We start from the raw sequence: 19,890 nt of genomic DNA, 5'->3' as shown, positions 1-19,890 counted from the left end.
ATAGTCTCAAAACCTAAGGTAAACCACCCCCCAGATAGGGAATGCCTCTAAAACATTCAGCATTCCAGGCAACCTGTTGCAGTGTTTCCTTTTTCTGGGAAACACAATTTCTGTCTTGTCTTTTCCCAGAACTGCCCAGAGTTGTCTTATTCTGGTGAGAAGAACCTGTGTGGTTAATATTCTGTCCTCTACATAAACAGAATATTCCTGCATCCTTGAATCCAGCAGGATAATTGAACATCTCTGTGTCCAGCACCTGCCACAGAACAGCTACTCATTCCTTCTCCACTGACACCTGCCAGACCTCTATGAACGCGGAGTGGAGAAAGTTATTTAGTACCCCAAAAATTTCATCCTAGTTCTTGTGCACCATGAGATCATAATCACTGCTTCCTACCTGATCAGGGAACAACCTTGAGAACTGCAAAATTATCTTCTCAGCCCTACAGACTCAAAGTTTAACCTTCCCCCTTCGTCCTTGCATTTTAAATTAACTTTGCATGTTTTACCTTTAAGTGCAGCACCCTTCAAATTTCTGTCTTACACCTTCTGAGGGCTGGAGTTAACAGAAATTATTAAACGCAAAAACACTTCAGAATCAGTACATCCAAAAATAAAAATGCAAAAATACCTTCTAATGGCTCCCTATTTTTTTCCAGCTACTGTTTGTAGGCTCAAGGGAGGAGGTATTTGAAGTTCTTCCTTTGTGAGTTAAGTAGTTCCCTTTGCAAGAAAATTTGCAGCTGCTTAACACTTTTATTTAGGACACTGAATTTATTCCCTTTTGTTTGATTTCCATAACTGTTGCTTTGTATGGGTCCAACACAAAGTCTCTTCTATTCTGTTTTACCTGGATGTGCAAAACCACAGCCTCACACCTCACTCTGGGGAAGGCAAGTCCTGTACATCCTAGCTCCCATTTTTTCAGCTGTACCTGGATGTATTGACTGCCTTCAAAGCAATAAAAAAGCTTGGACTTGATTTAAACCTGGTCTTAGCATGTAATTGCAGTAGTGAACAGAAATTTCACGTGCACCACCATGCTTCCTCCAAAATTATATTTACAGGAGGTTCTCCCTACCCACTTATCCCAAGTCCCATGAGGGGACATTTTCTACTTAACCAATTAAATGTTCCTGGAGAAAAGGGCCTGAAGCATAGCTAACCTTCTCCCCATTCCCTTCCTGAGTTGTTTAGATAACTGACAGGATTACAACCCCTTAAAGCCCTGGAGCAGTGCCTCTGGAATGGCTCCAGCAACAAATTCCGTGCCCTGAGTAAGAGAAAATGGTGCTATTACTGCACGGAGTTGTGAGCTGTGGCAGCACTTTGAAGTCAGTTAAAGCGGCAGCTAAACATGCATTGGTTACAAAACAGAACCAGGAGCAAAATATCCTGCAAAGAAACAAATGCATAAAAGCACTTTCACCATACAGATTATTTCCACCCGTGTAAAAGAGAATTTTTACACAAAATTCCCACCTAGCAGGAGAAAAGGTTTATTCCAAATTAATTACGTGCTCACCTTTGACTCTATCTCCTTTGTGCAGGTGAATTTCCCCTTCCCCTTGAGGTTGATATGGCTTTACAACGACAAAAAGTCTCCCAGGGACAGCACTGTAGAGCTTCCTTTTGGGACCCTGATAATCCAAGGCAGACAGAGTATCTTTGTTGGCACTGGGACTGTAAACGGCACTGGAAATTGAAATGAAAAATCATTAACAGCTTATTCAAAAGGGGAAAGTTAATCATTTACCATCACATTAGCAAGATTAAATTAAGCAGTGAATAACAAAACTGTCTCCCAGTAAGACATCTAACCCTGCAGAAAAAACACCAAACAGGAGCTTTCAAAGGTTGAAATCTTTCAGTATGAAACATGATCAGTATTCACCTGACCATAATGGCCTAGAACAGAAAACACACAACATTAAAGCTTTTAGGTTTTCCACAAATTAAACTTGCACATTCCGAGGCCCTAATTAAATTCAAAATTTATATGCCCATCATAAATTCCCAGCATGTCAATTTGTCAGAGGGACTTGAAAACATCTGTATTTACAATTCTTGGGAATGGATGTCTTTGTAACACAGAGTGAACAAGTGAGCTCACTGAATAATTAACTAAATGGACTGAATAATCAAGTTATGTCGTCACTCCAAGGCCCAGGATTATATTTAGATCTGCACAAAGCCTGGTACTTGTGGTTAACATTTTCCAAATGATAATTTCTTCTGGATGGCAATCACCAGCTCACTCAGTGACTCCAGAATGTGCCCAGGAGAGCCACAGGTCACCACCAACTCACAGTCATGGTGTATAAAAAAGGAATTGTTGAAAGGTGGTGAACAATGAATAAGATCACTCTTAAACCTATGGGAAAATGAGTGAATTGTCAAAAAGATATGAAAAGAGAAAGAGGCAAATACTAAAGAGGGTGGGAAACCTATAGGATAGATCATAAACTTGCAATACACTAGCAAAACTTCAAAAACACCCCAAAGCATAAAAACTTGCAGTCTTAACCAAAGTCTAGAAAAGGAAAATATTAATGAGAAGGAGTAATATTAATAGAGCTTGATAGGGAAAAGTTAGGCTACCAAAGGAAGAAGTTTGATTTAGTGGTGATTTGGCATTATAACAGTCTGCTTGCCTTCATGTAAGAAAGTATCTCAAACTGCTTTAAGCAAAATTAAATACCAGGGCTGGGGTCTGCTGAGGGGGGTGGGGTTTGCTGGATTTTTTTTTTTTTTTTTTTTTTTTTTTTTTTTTTACCAGTCTCCTAACAAAATGGAAGCCAGTAAGTCAATAGTACTGAAGTCTGATAAAAACCCACATTTATTGGACCTTTCCTGTCAGGAACACTCCTGTTTTCCTGCAGTAACCTCTCCACCATTTGGAACTGCATGCCCCTTTCACCTTGTTTTATTCTATTACTGTGAAGGGATGCTGCTAATGGTAAGCCCCACTCAGGAGTTTAGAAGTGAGCTCTGGTTGCATGTCTGCGATGGAGTTTGCACCAGAAACCTCAGCCAACTCTCACAGTTGTTTAAAGAAAGCCTGGAAAAGATGACATTCAGATTTCAGTTCTTTTGCTCCATTCCTTTTTCCTTATAAGTGGAGGAACAGTCATCATCAAAAAAAAAAAAAAAAAAAAAAAAAAAAATCCAGATCTATAAACTATAGCTACACATCTGATTCCCACTTGTATCAAAATGTGTTTCTGCCTAGTCTGGTGGCAGCTATTCCCAGTGTTATCTCCCAGCATCTACTTTAACTGTGAGCACAGAAGATACATTCATTTTCTCCCTCACTGAAAGAGAAAAGGGAAATGGCACATTAAACCCACACAGAATGCAGAACTTCTCAGGCAACAGGCTCACTAATGGAAATCAGGGCTGCAACGTGGGGTGCAGGACTTTTTAAAAAGAGATCTTTCCTCTCCCTTGCTTGTCCCCAGCGTGGGTTCCAAGCCCAGCAAGTGCCAGGAAGGAGCAGGAGAAGGATGCGGAGATTTCAAGAGAGGTGTAGACATGTTTCCCTCTCAGCCAGAAGAAGGTGGCCATCCTTGGCAGCTCAGCCCTCACTGAGGCTGTGTTGGCATCTCATTCACTGATTTCTGTGGGGTAAGTTCCACACAAAGGCTGTCCTTTTCCTTTCATTCCCAGCTCCCCCTTCCCAACCACTTTGCTGTGAAGAGCAGCCACAACTTCTCTGGGAAGTCTGTTCCAGTGACTCACCACCCTCTCAGGAAAGAATTTCTTCTTAATATCCAATCTAAATCTCTCCTCTTTCAGTTTGAGAAGACAGAACACCTGAGCTACATGGGCTGCAAAGGTCACATGAACCCCTTTGAGCATGGCTTTCCAGCACCACTCCACAGCACAAATCCCGCAGACCTCATTAACCCTTTGTCACAGTCTGACTTTCTCCATCACTGTGCCCCTTCTGGCTGCTTCTGCTCCACAACCCAACCTCCTGCTCTGTCAAAAAGGGCTTTTCCATCTCAGGGGAGCAACAGCATTGTGGTGACTGCTATTATTTGCAAATAATAAGCAGAGACAGCAACAGTTCCCACATTTAGCTAACAGTAAGTAGGTGGTCATGCAGTTAAACAAAATCTGTGAGGAAAGTGTCATATAAGGTGCCATTCCTGACTGCAAAATGGGCCTATGGCAAGAAAAGGCATTATTTGCAGGAAAAATAATATATAAAAATCCTTTCAGTTGTCTTTAAATTTAGAGAGCCTCCAGCTCTCTTCTCAGTACTTGCACGTACTCTGGACTTCTCTGAAACAAGTCTTGGTTGCACAGAGGGAACTCTGCAGCTAGGAAGCAGTTTCAGCAGCTGTGATGCTGGTGCACTAAGAGAAAGACCAACATTTGATATCCACAAACTCTCAGGCATTAAATTGGTTCTCATTGTCACCTGAGCTACTTTTCAGAAAGGGAAGAGGAAAGCAGTTGAACAAAGTCAAAGCAAGTAAATGTTTGCTTAATCAAAAAAAAATTCTAATTGTTACCCCCAGTTCAAATGATTGTTTATACCTCTAGAATTTGAAGTGTGTTATCCCAGGAACATTGATGAAATGGCACTTTTTATCCCATTCAACTAAAATAATCACTGACTCTAAGGTAGAACCTCCTTCTCTGGTGGCATCAGCAGAATCCAGAGGACAGAAGAACACTCATCCTCTGAAAAGAACCTTACAGCCTCCTCACTTCAACTCCTCATCCAGTTGAAGCCTCACTACAGACAGATCTTGAGCTGTTACTGGGCCCTGTGAGGAAATGCCACCCAAATTATACCCAAATGAGCTTTTGCCATTATTGTAACATACATATGCTTTGTTAGCAAGATGAGCTCACTTTGCTGCATGAAACCACTGGCATATGGAATCTGTATCCCCTTCCTTCCCTTTAATTCACTCCTTCTTACATGCCAGACAACTCTGTCTCACAGTTCACCAGATCTCCCCTGTCCAGCAGTATTGTTTCCATCACAAACAGTGCCTGGCAGTTTGGCCAGGGAGAGCAGAAGAACAGGCAAGGTAACAGCAGCAGTGTCAACTATATAACATTTTGTTTTACTGACTTGAAGACTCCACTGAATATCCCTTATACCTACATACAGCAAAGAGAAACCAACAGCTGCATTTCTTGACAATGCCCAGTTCCTTTTCTACTCTGAACAGCAGAAATATATATATATATATATATATATACACACATTTATATATGTATATATATCAGGAAACAGGACAGACAAAGCCTGATTTTCAAATGAGGAGTGAGTTACATGTGTTTGGCCAAAATGTGTGAGCTCTGGTTCTGTCCAGCAGTACTCAGCTCTGATGCTCCCTTTCTGCAGCACTTTAACTCCTCGTCCTGGTGCAGCTCCATCTCTTTCACATTTGACAGGAGTTCCAGAGTCCAGAGCAGTGCCTTCTCAAAGGCGCTGCCCCCATATGTGATCACAACTTAGCCCCAGCCCCCTGCTTTATTCCATGGCTTACAATACCTACATGACTCTGATTAGTCAGGATTTGCTCTCCAGTGGGACAGAGCTGCAGGATATTTGCCCAGAATGCCTGCTAGATCACATTACTCCTTCTATTTCACTCTTTGGTTCAGCACACACCTACAGAAGAGAGAACCTAAACAGACTCTGCTCCCCCACCCATGAGCAACTCCAACACAGGTTCCAGACATGACCAATAGTTCTGTGAGGGGTCCGGGTATCCCAGAAACAGTTTGCTTCACTGTTATATACAATCCTTATTTCAACTGTGGGAAGATGTGCAGAGCCAGGGCCTTGAGCTGGAGGTTCAAACTCTGTGTTAAGTCACTGCTGAACTTGAAAGTCTGCCTGGGTGCTGGAGCTCTGTGAGTAAAAAGCTGACTTTGGGGCTTCCAATTAATATATTTACACTTCGGCACGGTCCACTGTGCTGAGAATGAATAACTATACATTCTAGAGAGTGCAAATACCATAAAGGAATGTGGCAAGCCAGCATGGTGCCTTTAGGGGTACCTCATGCTGTGAAACAGCCAAAGCTCACCTGATGTGCCTGTGCTGCTGCCTCTTGGCATCCTCTCCCAGCCTGTTGAGGGACGGCGAGCGGCTCCGGGACGATGGAGTGTAACTCCCCACAGTTTTTACAGTTCCATTGGGATTATTCTGCATCTGTTGGAGCAGGTGAGGGGAAAGGCTGCGGTGTGAAGAGGCAGAGGAGGAGGCTGACCACTCGGGGAGGTTGTTGATGTTCAGGTTGTTGTCGCTGTTGGAGCGGAGCAGGATCCGGGGGGCTGCCAAGGTGCTGGGAGGCCTCCTCCTCCTATTGGAGTAGGTGGGAGCCTCCCTAAAGGGCACTGTGCAAAGAGAGACATAGAGGGTGATCTCAGATGATTTCACATTCATGTGTGTTTACCACCACATGCAACATATGGCATTGTTTCTTCTGCAGAGACAGAAACTCCACCTTGCCAGCAGAGCTGATCAAATTATCTTTAGAACATCATTAAATCAAAAACAACAGAGCAACATTAACCTGTTTGCTGGCTTGAATACATGGTGAGGCAACACCAGTGTCCTGAACCTGCTGAATGCTCTGAACTGTGCTCTAGGAAATGGGAAACACTTCATTATTGCCAAGTTTGAGGCTCAGAAAGTTCATTTTCCTGCTGTGTTGTCACATTCAGTCAGAAAGGCACAGAACAGGGCTGCCCAGCAGAATTCCTGATGCATAGACTTGCAGTTTCCATCCCCCAGCTGGTACCCAAACTGGTCCAGGCCAGGTTCAAGTTCAGGCCTAACCTGAAATCTGTGAACAGTCACCTTATCCCCATCTTGCAGGTTAAAAATTGAGGACACCGTTTCCTGTCCTGGCAGAACTCTATTACACTGCTGCAATCCCCAGGCATTCCCCTCTTTCTAATCCTGGCATTCCTACCACATCCATTACTATGGTATATAGAGCATATTACCCCAGGGTAATACACTGGCTCCGTCACATGCCGCGTCCCAGAGGGAACACCAGGGTATCCAAAGGCTCCAAGAAACTCCTTAATGGAAGAGCCACAACACAAAACAAAGCAAGGGCAACACAAATCTAACTCAGAGCAGAGGGTCCAGCCCTCCACGTGAGCTCCTGGTACACATGAGCGTTCACACCATTTTCCAGATCTCCTTTTCCCACTCTGGTGGGTCAGTTTGTCCCGAGTGCAACTTAGAAGGCAAATTCCCTAATAAAAAAAAGCATACAGTTATCAGCAGATGTGATGGAATTTCCTGCCATAAAGGAATTGACCCCAAAACCTCATGCTGGCCTTGATCCCCATTATTGCAACTGCCCTCATTAATTTCTCTTGGTGGAGCTCATGGGGTCACAGGACCTGAGCCAAAGTGCACAGATTTACATCCAAAAAGTCACCGTGGCATAACTAACAAAAGGCAGCCAGGCATTATCCTGAGGGCTTCACTGAGCTGTTGTAATTCTCAAAGAAATAAATCATATGTAAATTGGGAAAGAAGACCCACAAAATATCATCCTTCATGTCTAAAGTGCCAGTAAGTGCCATTTATAAAGAAGCAGAAATGTCTGCTCATTCAATAGCCTTCAAAACCACACAAAAAACCAGAATAAGAATGTCTGTCATACTGTGCAAGTAAATAAATTCACATAAATATGAAATAGATAGAAATCAAACTGTCCTGCCTTGAAATAGTCTTTAATTGAGAGAACAAAGCAAAATTTAAGGTTTCAGTGCAAAACTGAGAGCATATTTATAGCATAAAATAGAGATGGAACTGCGAGTAAAAGAATGGTTTGTATCATTTTCACCAGAGTCAGTTTATGATTACAGTTTATCAATTACAATTCTGAATATTTTACAATAACATCTTTTGTATTTCCAGTGAGCTGAAACTTCCTCTAGTAAACAACTTGACAACATCTGAACAACCAAACACGGGAACAGAGTGCACAGAAAGGGCTTCAATTCATTCCCATGCTTCCTTTGAAATAAGGGAAATAGCCTTTAAAAGCTTTAAATGGGAGACAGTACAGAAGTCCAATGCTTATGCTAGAAACTAGAAGAAACTCTGGATAATTTTCATGACATTTCAAGTTTTTATCCCATTCAATATTTCTTTAAGGTTTCAGAGAAGCCGAGGGTGTCATGAGAGCACCTTGGTGCTTCAGATGTCACAGTGAAAGCCCCAGTTAGTGCTAACTTACAGCAAACTCACAGCGTTTATCTCCAAAACTGGCACATACAGACCCTTAGGTCAGTGTGTGGGGCACAGATGCAGCATTTCTACATTCCTTTATTTTTGACATTTGGAACATAGCTCCAGAAAGCACTTCATTGAAGATGGGGATCTTTCCCAGATACAACAAAGCAGAATTCAGTCAAGGAGAAAACACACAAACTGAGTACAAGGCATGTTTGGCACACTCAGCTTTGCTACCAAAAGGTCTAATGCTGTTCCCCCAGGTCACCAAAGTTTGCCTTGGATTCGGTAAAAATTGGCTCTGACCTTTAGATTTCAATTTCTCATTAAACTGAAAGCAGCCTGCCCAGCCCTTCCAGCCACAGGCTGAGAAAACAAAATCCTGCCAGCGTTTTGGGGATGTTTACTGGGACTCTGGAGAGCCTGGTGGACTCTGCTGGTGGGATGGGGAGGGAGGACAAGGACAGGGTGCCAGGGCACGGTGACAGCACAGACAGAGAGCTGCAGGGCACATCTGTACTGAGAGATTGGAGAAACCACCCTCCAGGCACCAGAGGAAAGGAAATCTACTTCCCTTACACACCTCAGGAGCATTTTATAAGCCCATTTAAGAGTTTAGTTTTTGTTTTGCTATTAATGTTCTATTCTTGAGGAGAGAACTACGAGCAAAATTAGCCTTTACTACAGGAAATAAACAGGGAAGGGGACGACTAATTACACCAATTGATGCATGTCTAACACAAATCTTTTATAGAAAGAGTTAAAAATAAGCATTTCTGTGCCTGAAGTGATTAATATTCCACCCAACTGTTTCTTTTCCCCAGCAATCTGCAAACTGTAAGTGGGTGGATATTTTTTTAGCTGCTTCTTATCAGCATTATTTATATTATTTTCACAATTAAAAAACAGAACTACAACAAAAAATGATGAAATGCAAATGTCCATGCTCTAGTCCCTGTTGGACTCTGCTTTCCCCTAATATTTCACCACATTTCAGAACTGCAAGAATAACTGTGGCAAAACTTGTTTGGGAAAAACACTTGATATAAAATGACATGAAAATGCCTGAACCAATTCCATGCCCCAAAAGTTTAAATTTATCATCCCTAAAAGCATACTTGAAAGTACCACATAATCCTTCCTCCAGCTCTCTGAATTCTATTCCTGGCACTTCATACATCTGAAGGTGCAATTCAGCACCATTCACTGACAAAATTCACCTAGGAAAATCCTTCCGTGTCTCCAAATACATTTCTCAGGGAACAAAAACATTTTTATAATTACTTGATTCTTCAGAGAACATCCTAAAAGGAATAAAGTCACATCCAGCTTTAATAACCACTTGCCTAAATGGACTGTCTAACATCAGATAATTTTGAAAAAGAAATCGCAGGAATTGATTAATTATAGAGTCACTAAGCCCATCATATTAAATGTACACAAGAAAACACCAGTCTGAAACATCAAAGTGTTCTGCTTTCATCGCTTACCTTCTTTCTTTGTGAAGGCATTTAACAAAGACTTCATTTTCCCTTTTTACTTTAGCAGCAATCCCCTCATTATATAACCTTTGCAGGCAAGAAAGAGGCAAAAAAAGATTTAAAAAAATAATAATATTAAAAAAGAAAAACAACAATCAAGCTACCCAATTTCTATGTGTTCAGGCTGGCTGCACCCTGACATAAGCAGCAGGTTTCTGGGCACTGTGGAATTGCGAGCATAGCTGGGCATGCAGTACCCAGCGTTCTGGTGACAAAGCCCACCCCACATTCTGTCTGTCAGCTGGGAGCCAACTGTGCACAGACTGGAGCTGCTCAAAAAAAAAAAAAAAAAAAAAGGAAAAAGAAAAAAAAAAAAAAAAGGCGCTCCTGCTATCTCTCGCAGCATTAGTCATGTGAACCTGCCGCCGCCACAGCCCCGCGGAGGAGCAGGCGCTGCTCCCGCTCCCCAGCCCGCCGGCTGCGGGAGCGCCGCGGCCCCGGGAGCTGCGCGGCCCCGGGGGCAGCAATTCCCGCTGCCAGGCGGGAGAGGGGCCGGAGCAGCTGGGGCTGGCCACGGGAAAGCCCGGCCAGGGCTGGGAGCTGCCGGGAACCTGCCTTTCGCTCTCAACTTGCACAGCTGCCTCTCGGTGCTCAGAGCATCCCACTGTTAATTCGCTTGTTGCTATTTATGTGCTTGTTGCTGTTTAATCACTTTCTGCTATTTATTTTCTTTTCCCTATTTCCTTTTCACTGTTTCTTTTTCCCCTTCTGCTCTTCACTTTTTCCTATTTATTCCCTTTCTCCTATTTATTTATTTATTTATTTATTTATTTCTTCGAAAGGACTGAGCTGAGGAGAAGCACAAACCGTCCCAAGCTTCACACAATGATCACGTTAAGGATGGAGCCAGACCTGCCACTACACAGAATCTCTCACCTATATTCCTGTATTCCAGTTTGAAACAGAGGGGGATAATAAAAGCACAGTTATTCTCCCCTCCCCTTCCATCACACTGGAATAAAAGAGAATTTCTCATTGCACAGAGTAAGAATATAAAAAAAAAAAATTTGACCAAGCTCATTTGGTAAATTCGATGCAGATGCCAGGAAATACAAGATATAACCAGAGAAGTTTGGAAAGTCATAATTCTGAAAGAAAAAGAAACCCGGGGATAACTATGCTTGGCAGTGCAAACATGCTTCCAGAGGAAGAGCAGATAACTGAAACAGGCATATAGGAAGGAGGGGGAGGTGCTAAAAATCACAAAAATTTTAAGCAGATCTGCTTAAATCTATGATATAAAGATTCCAAAGGATAGGAAATTCATGGTCTAATAAAAAAGAGTAACCTACATTAAAAAATTGCCTTCTAGTAATATAAACTATATAACAGGTAATAAATATTTATTCTGTTTCAGACTTCTTCACTGATCACTAATGCATCTATTTAGAATATCAAGGGATTTCTTACTGAGAAAACTGCTTCAAGAAAGACAGAAAATAAATTACCTAAATAGATTTAATGTCTGTGTGCATAGTGATCTCACAGTTAACATAGACCTGAAAAGAATTAGTAAGCATAAATAAATTTAACAGTTTAAACTTAATTTAACATCCCTGTGTTTAATTTACAAAGAAAATAATATTTCCCTTATATAATATTTGGTTCAATTTATTTTTGAAAGCAACTATCCTTCGTAGGTGGAACTCTTACCAGAGGAAATGGACACAGCACATGTGCAGCATTAAACGTCTTTATTTGACAGGAAAAACCCTTCTTCTTGACTTCTAATAGATGCAAAGCTTCCTAAAAATTAACTTTGAACTTTAATTCATTAACTTATAAATATGTGCATTAATTAGCTCCACAGAAGAATCAATATAATTTCCAGAACCAGAACTGCTCCACCAGGGCTGTGCCACTAATTTGAATTATAACCCTCTATGAGTTCCATTTTCTAATATCTTCATCCAATCCCCTGATTATATTTGGAGCTGCAAAACACAAAGGAACTAGGAGTGTTAATGGAACCCTTAAACTGCTTTTGCCTTTCTCTGGGTATCAGTGGTGGAAAGCAGTGACAGCCCAGGTCCCCAAGGACAGGAATTAGGCCAGGGAAGGGTTAACTCAATCCTGCTCATTCCTGTCTGTTCATATACAGTAAAATAAAAACAGACAGGCAACTGTAGTCAATCAAAATCAATTCCAGAGGGGATTTTTATTAGATTCTTGCCAGAGCTGTAACATTTAATCATCTGGAGGTTTCTAATCAGTGTTATAAAAAACATCCAAAATATGAAAGTCACTTGAAATTATTAAGTTTTGTGGAAATGGTGGGAACTCTTACAGACCTACACCATCAGAGACATCACCTGATGAGTGATCATTTTATTCCATTTAACTGTCTGTCTTTCCCCCAACGTGGGAAATGTAATTTCTTCCTACATGGCAGAGCCTCCTGCAATAACCACTATTGTACAATGGGAAAATGTGACAATCAAGGAAGTCAGTGAACACTTGCAGCTGCAGTTTTTGAGCTTCTCTCATTTTCACTAATAGCTTATTAGAATTTGTTTATTTTAACAGAAGTCCCAAATTCTGCGGTGTTGGCAAATTAGAAAATATTCCAGCAACTTCCACTCCTTCCTGAAAGATTTTCTGCCTCACAAATGTAGCCTCAATATTATCACCTCAGGACAAAAACTTAATAATTTGACTGTGCCTATACCCAAGCATAATATAACCCACAAGCCATTAGCATCCTTAATCTAAAAATCATGAGGAGCCTTCCAAATAGAGGTGCGGTAAACCCTCATTTCCCTGCTCCTTTGGTAGGTGCTCAGAAAAACGTGTGGGAGCTCTGCATGGGGATGTCTCTGAGAGAAAAAAGACACCTTAAACAGAAACCAAACATGGGTTCTCAGGTTAATTTTGATTAACAACTTTTGTGCTTTTCTAACACCATTTTTTATGGGTGTTTAAATCCATAACCCCTATTAGACATCTATGGAAAATCAGTGCCTTACACACTCTTGAGTATCTATTTTTAGGCACTTAGATGCCCAATGTCTTATTTAATCATCTCTCCAACACACCTTTGAGGGTCTAAGGCTTCTTAGATAATGATTTGCCGTGATTTATTCTTTCCTGATTTTGTCCATTTTGGAGCTCCTGTCAGAATAATCCCTCTAGCTGGTACATACATATAGGTTCTTGTTAAAAATTCAGCATATAGAAATGCATTTCTCTGCACCATAAAACAGGCTTCCCGTATGCTAAGCCACCAAATGGAGAGTTAGACAAGAAAAGAGAGATTCAAATATAGACTGGAAAGAACATAAAGGCTCTTGGGGAAAAAAAAAACAAACCACCCAACCTAGGCTGCTACAGTGCTTGTAGATGACTGGCTTATTCCAGAAAGGCACAAGGTGGTCATGAACCCAGGCAGGGGTGACAGATTCAGAAGGACTCCACCTCAGAGCAACAACTGAACCGTTTTATAAAGCAAAGGGTTTGGGGTTTTTTTAAATGTTTCTGAATAAAAAAATCTGTGGAGTTTGCTCAGGGAGCTGCAGTTAAAGCAGCACAGAGAGAGAGAAGCATCTGAGCCCACTGAAATGCTGCTGGGAGAGCCCAGCCCGGGCTGACCTGCTGTTATATCTCTGTCAGCAGCATCTTAGCACCCAGCTACCCCTGGTATCAACCAGCTCCTGGCAGTAGCCTTGGGGCACTCACCCTGAGCTCAGGGTGGAACAGGGGCAGGAGACTGTGAGTGGGAAAGGACAGCAGAGGGATGGCTTGGGAACAGATGGCAGGAGTTATCAATTAGAAAAAAAAAGCAAAAAAATAGCAGTGGGAGTTGCACAGCCATGTGCCAGACATCCCTTCCGTCACCCGGCACCAGCGTTCCAGGCTGTGCTCACTGTGACAAGGGCCAAGGAACCCAGAACCTGCCCAGAGCTTCCTGGAAAACCAACAACAAGGACTTGGAAAGGCTCTGGGCTCAGGCACAGCTCTGGGGATGGCTTAATCGGAGGCAATTTCTCATGTGGTGGAAAGATCTGGTCACAGAGTTCTGCAGAAAACACTTTAGTCATTTTAATAACAAAGCATAGGAGGGGTACGTGTTTGATGGCACATCCCAAGGGAATTTAAAAGTTGATGAATCCACAGTTGCCCCACATAAATGAAATTAAAGTCACAGGAAGTGAAAAAAAACAATCCTTTTTTTTTCCCCCCCGTATTTCCATGACTATAAATTAGCCCTAAGATTACAGCAGCAATGCAAGGTAAGCATTCAAAGAGCTGCATGAGCCTGAGAAGGGAGACCAGTTCACTTCAGGGCTTCACTTGCAGGTGCTCACACATCAAGGAGAGACAGAGGAAAATCTGGTTAGATTATGTTCAAAAATTGCTAAGTATTGCTTCAAAACTTGCTACATGTCAGACCAAAGTCTGACATCTCTCTGAGAGGTTGGAAGGTACTAAGTAAGAAGGAGAAATTATGATCCAGAAGAGTTTGAATAAGATTCAAAAAGAAAAATTACCAGGCTCAATGTGGCAATACTTCCAAATATCTGAAGCTCTGCCTGCAGCAATACAAATATATAGATCACAATTTACCTGAGAATAGAGATAAAACCTCTGTCCCCAAGGATGAGAGATGGCTTTGTGTGAGGAATCTGGGTCAGAGGTGCAGAGAGAAGTGAACAATAGAAGGTTACAAGGTGGGGAGATGAAACCCTTCAATTCTGTGAAAGGCTGGAATCGGGAGGAAACAATGGCCAATAACGAGGGAAAAGTCTTGCAAGTAGCAGCTTGGAGAGAGAAAAGCAAAAGCAATGACAGAAAGCTCCAATAGCTGAAGGGGAATTTAAAAACATTATTGAAATCTATCAGCAATGTGGAAGCAAGCAGCCAATCTGAATAAAATATGGCTGGCTGGCTTTCATTTTAACAGGTATATTGCTATAAAAGAAGCAACTTATCCAAATAAAGCCATGTATTTTCTGTAGTTCTGGAAAACATTCTCCCTGGAATGGGAAGGCCAGCTCTGACAAGGCTTTCTCAAGGTTTTATACTCCCAGAGCACTCACAGCCTCTCATATCTAGTATTCCTGTTTGAAAGTACCTGGTTGAAAGTACCATCCACTCTGAATAATACAAATAACTACAATAAATATTTGTGCCTCTCCTCCACTCATTTGTGCACCCTGATAACAAAGAGTTTTCTCTGTTGGCCATGAGGACAGGGAAAAATAGAATCTTTTTAAAAGTAAATAGTTTTTGTGAACTCTTTCAGAAAAAGGCAATGGGTGATTTGCAGTCAATAAAACACAAAACTACTTGTCGTAATTGATTTCTTTAAATATGAACTGGGCTTATTTCAAGGTGTGTTGTCATCAGCAAGTAGAGCTCCTCCAGAGTGGTTCATCTTTACACAGCAGCGAATTCTGAGTAACCAGCTCCTTACAAGTGTTCTTGAAGCAAGAGATTAACAACTTGTACAGTATTTGGACGGAAGGATGCATTTAGCTCAGACAACCAACTTGAACTGAAAGCAGTCAACTGTGAACCCCTGAAGCTGCATTCTTTTACTTCCAACAAGAAGAGAGAAAATAGGAATCAAATATAATTATATCCCACTACAAATTCTTCTGCTCTCTAAACAAGCTGGTGCAATTTTCCCCAGTAATAACACACTGGGAAATCTTGTCCCGATGCAGCACCACTCAGAAGGACTAAAGTACACAACAAATTAATTTCATTCCTGGCATTATGAATACACTGAGTTGGGAAAAAATATTGCTTAACATCAGGGGCTGTGCATATCCCAACACACATAGTTTATGCTGGGAAAAAAAAAATAACAAAGCCATGTTATTCAGAGAGTTTCATGGCTGATGGCTCCTGTAACAGACTCTTCCCCTAAATCTGACACTCATGGGCCTCGGATGCAGCATTTGAATTTGTGGCTGTAGCCCAATGTCACAGAGAAGAACAAGGACAAATGCAACTACACAAGATCCACAGCAAATCATCTGCACCAATATTGAATTGTACCGCGCATCCGCGTCCTGGTGTTGTACAGAAAACAATCTAATTGTGCCTTGGTGTAACTTTCCTCCTACCAGAAGCTCTCCATGAATTCCTTAAATCATTATGTTGTTCCAGGCTTTATTCAGTGATTTGATTTCACTGCTTTAATCTAAGTGTGAACCTCTTTAGTAAATAGTGGGACAAAGCATCTGTGCTTCCAAAAGTGTTGGTGGATCATGTCAGTTTTATTTAGAATAACACCATTTTCATAACTGAAAAGTGAATATTGCTCTCAATGAGAAAAAAGAAAAAAAAAATTGGACTCTTGTAGAAGTTTCAAAATACATAACTGCTCAAATGTTAAAGTTCATGCATGAGTGTGAGATAGCCAAGGCAGGTAGAGTAAGAAAACAGCAATGAAAGAAATTCATAATATTTTCTTTTAGCTCCAGCTCCTCCTTCTTCTCCAGCTTTTAAATCCTGGTCTGCTTCACTGCCATTTTTCAATCTCATTTTCCCTTCTTCTCATTTCTACAGTTGCACTGTTTCCCTCACTAAGGATAATCTTCCTGCCACCCAGATCCAACAGAAAATAAATGGCATGTAAGAGCAGGCCAGAAGAGATAATTTCTAGAAGATACCATATCATGGCAAAGTTACATAAAGTTGGCAACCAAAAGGATAGGGATAGAAGAGGAGCTGGACATAAGAAAACAGCATCTAGAAGAGGAAGATTCATGGGAGGTTGCAATATTTAAATGCATTAACGATAGTGGAAATAAGCCAAAGTTTAATTGTGAAGAGAGGAGGGAACAATCAAACAGTAAATACAACATTACTGTACATTTTTATTGGTTTATTGCACTTTGGGCAGAAACCTTTCATGGAGTAAAGAATACAGCATTTTACTGAAGAGACAGAGCTGGGCTTGAGCTGTCAGCAAAGGAACTGAAACTCTGGGAGTTTTCTCTCTGCTGGCTGGCTTCCCACAGGTACTGCCACTTTATGATGTATTTAATGACAAAAAGCTGCATTGCCACTTTCATTCTCATTTTACAGCACAGCCCATTTTTATCCTGGCAGAAACATTGGTAAGCCAGAAACTAATCACCAAGAGAACTGAATTATTGACTCCGCAGCCTCCTTGAAGCCCAGGAATCTGCAAGACGTGAGAAGAGAATTCAGGGAGATAATCCTCATGAGGGTTGTGAGTGTAGAAAGCAAAAAGCATTTCTGTGATTGTAGATTTTGCTTCTCAAACATGGAGCTAGTGAGACCCATCATTATGGCACCCCACATTATCCTCAGCACAGTTATTCCCCTCTTACTTAAGTGACTTTCAAGAATTCTTCCTCTGCTCTTATTCTCATCATCTCAATTCCAAAATGGACCTAAGAACCAAGTAATTCACACTGACACTTCAGAGAAAAGGCACATTTGGGTTACCTGAGCAGAGAGTCTCCCACTGCAAATTTTCAGTTGTCTTTTCTGCTAAAGATGGGAGATACACAACCATTCACCCCCCAAAATATCTTCTCTCCTAAATAGGGGACTTCTATCCAAAAGGGAGCTCTATCCAAAGTCATGTTATTAAGCAGGATCTTTAAAAGATAAAACCCAATAATTTAAGCTGATAATTGTCTCGCTATCCTTAGCTCCATTTAGACATTTGGTGTTAAATAAAAATTAAAACATTGCTGACTTATTCATTAAAATAACAGTATTTCAAATTGTATTAGTAGCCTACATTTCTTCATCTCAAAAATAACTGCTAATGAATCATGCTGGTTCAACTAAGAAAGGATAAAAAAAGCCTGCATCCGCTGAAGCAGGGGGTTATGTCTGTACAAATATGTAGGTGTTTGCAGCATTTATAATGTTCTCAGTGCTGAATCCCATTGAGAAAGGAAAGCTTGCTCATTGAAGGGGTTTTGAGGCAGATTAATGATTTAAGTGATGTCACAATACTATCCCTACTTCTGCTTCAAGACATCATCACGTGTGTTTTACAATATTTGAAGATGTTGAGGAAAGACTTCTTTTCCAATCTTGTTTCTTGATGCTTCCAGCAAATTAATTTTGCACTGACAGCTGGGTTTAGATTTTATGTAACAAGAACAAAAAAAGGACTATTGTTAAATAGGTAGTAAATCAGAGCAGGTAAATAAGATCAGTTGAAAGAAGAAAGAAGGCACAGGCTTTAAACCCATCATCAAAAAGTAATTGTATGTATAAACTATTTCAGAAGCAGTGTCATCTATTCTTGTGTTCCTGGCATCAATCTGATGTTCATTAATTCAGTGGAAAATGCATGGCTGACATCCAAGACATTACTATGAAAAGAGTTCTGGATATCATTTGGCAGTCCCAGCCCCGGACATCATGACTACTACAATGAAATTTGCCTTCCGTGTTCAAGTTTCAAAATAACTCTGTTTTCTTCCGGACAAGAAGTGATGCAAATAGTGCTAATGCACATCCCTTAAAAAGAATGGGATCAGAGCAAGGAGAGGAATTGTATGAATATGGGAACTGCATTTTGTTGCTCTCAACTAAGTCATAGCATCCCAGGTGCAGATTCTTGATGTTTCTCAGTAGCTGCAGAATGTGCGTTTAGGAGAGGAATCATTCTCACTTGGTGTCACCTGTACACTAGTGACATGTGTGTGACTATTCCATGTGTCCAGCAGCACTTTCATGGGAGGAAGGATCATTTAGCATCAGCCACCTAGGATCCAGTCTGTGGCCATCTACAGAAGCACATCTAAATCAAGATGATGAGTGCACTCACAAATTCAAGGGCAAAATTCAGGCATTAAATGTTTCAGGAATAAACCACACATCTTTATAAACAAAAAGTAAGTGCATGAAGAATACACTGTGTATCCAGAGAAAAAAGTGGACAGAAAACAAAACAGGGTGACATCAAATATGCATTTCAGATATTACATTAGGAAGCTTCAGCTGAGAACTGAATTCACATCACTTGCAATATTTTATTTGCTAGAGACCTAAACCAAAGGAAATACCCAGCTCTCAGGTTCACCAGTGGACACCAGAGAGTTTCTCTAGGAACAATACTGCAGGCATTCCCAGGAGTTCTGGCTTCTGCGGAACAACTGCTACAAACAACAGAAAGGTGACCACAGTACCCAGGACACCTCTGTTACAGCAGGGGAAAGAAACACAGAGATTATTTTCATTCCCTGTGTCAAGTTCCCAGTGGGGGTCAGGAAAAGCCTAAAGTCATTCCCTCAGCTGGGTGATGACAGGTGGAGGGTGGTAAAACAGAATATATAGAAATTTAAAAGCTGAGGAAAACTTCTATAGAATCCCCTCAAGTAAATTTTTCATAGAGTTTTAAAATATCTTTCCTGGCCAAGAATTTGGCAAGAAATTTAGAGATGACTCACCCTAAGACCCCTTGGCTAGGACCATGTTTCACTTTATGTTGGGAAGGAACATCAAAGGTATTATTAGTAGAAAAGGAGAAGATATAAACAGGGCTCACTGGACACATCTGAGATCAAGAAATAAAGTATAAGTGGAGGTGGAAGGACTAAAAGACACGAAGAAAATGCACCAAAACTCCAGTGGTTCCCAGCAAATCTGGGAGCTATAATCTGGAGGAGTGTCCAGTGGAGCAAATGAAGATGGGTTTCTGCTGTCAGATGCTCGGGAATGCCGCTGCTCCATGGCTCAGGGAATGCCAGCAGCACACGAGGCGGGAGGCAGAGTGTGCTGCACGAGGGAGGGAAGTGCAACCCCTGAAATCTGACGCAGGGTCTGAACACCAGGCAGCAGTTCAAGGATTAATCAAACCATTCAGCAGCCAAAAGCAATGCAGGAAATAGTGAAGATGCAGGAGTAAGCAGTGATTTACATTTATGTAGGAGACTATGAAAAGGAAAGGCTCTGAGGATCCAGCGAGAGTGTCACGGAGTGCTGACACTGGGACAGAGGTACCTCTTATTCTGTGGGTGTTAAGAAATAAATAAAGGGGAAAACACAGCTGTTTAAATTCTAGCCCCAGTAAAGGTGATTTATTTTTTTGCTCTGGACTCAAGGGGGACTGGAATTTCAGTCAGGAAATAAAGAACCATACGAGTGATGCAAGCCAGAACTGCTCCAGAA

At 41.3% G+C, this 19,890-nt stretch overlaps 1 protein-coding gene across 2 annotated transcripts in view; it reads right to left on the bottom strand.

Moving 5' to 3' along the window:
* The window catches only part of SHANK2 (SH3 and multiple ankyrin repeat domains 2), a 242,700-nt gene that overhangs the window by 167,054 nt on the left and 55,756 nt on the right, over nt 1-19,890 (bottom strand). The window contains exons 1-5 of one of the 2 annotated variants that reach the window (XM_041411618.1): nt 9,727-9,763; nt 6,078-6,372; nt 4,940-4,952; nt 2,499-2,521; nt 1,526-1,677 (exon numbers count right to left, since the gene is read on the bottom strand). In XM_041411618.1, the coding sequence (XP_041267552.1) occupies nt 1,526-1,677; nt 2,499-2,521; nt 4,940-4,952; nt 6,078-6,372; nt 9,727-9,763 (520 nt within the window). Of the gene's footprint in view, nt 1-1,525; nt 1,678-2,498; nt 2,522-4,939; nt 4,953-6,077; nt 6,373-9,726; nt 9,764-19,890 lie in introns of those variants that run through there. The other variant, XM_041411608.1, reaches the window with a different exon arrangement.

The sequence above is a fragment of the Onychostruthus taczanowskii genome, unplaced genomic scaffold (genome assembly GCF_017590055.1).
Source record: "Onychostruthus taczanowskii isolate IOZ18803 unplaced genomic scaffold, ASM1759005v1 scaffold101, whole genome shotgun sequence".
Classification (NCBI taxonomy): Eukaryota; Metazoa; Chordata; class Aves; order Passeriformes; family Passeridae; genus Onychostruthus; species Onychostruthus taczanowskii.
This window is presented reverse-complemented; position numbering and strand designations above follow the sequence as displayed.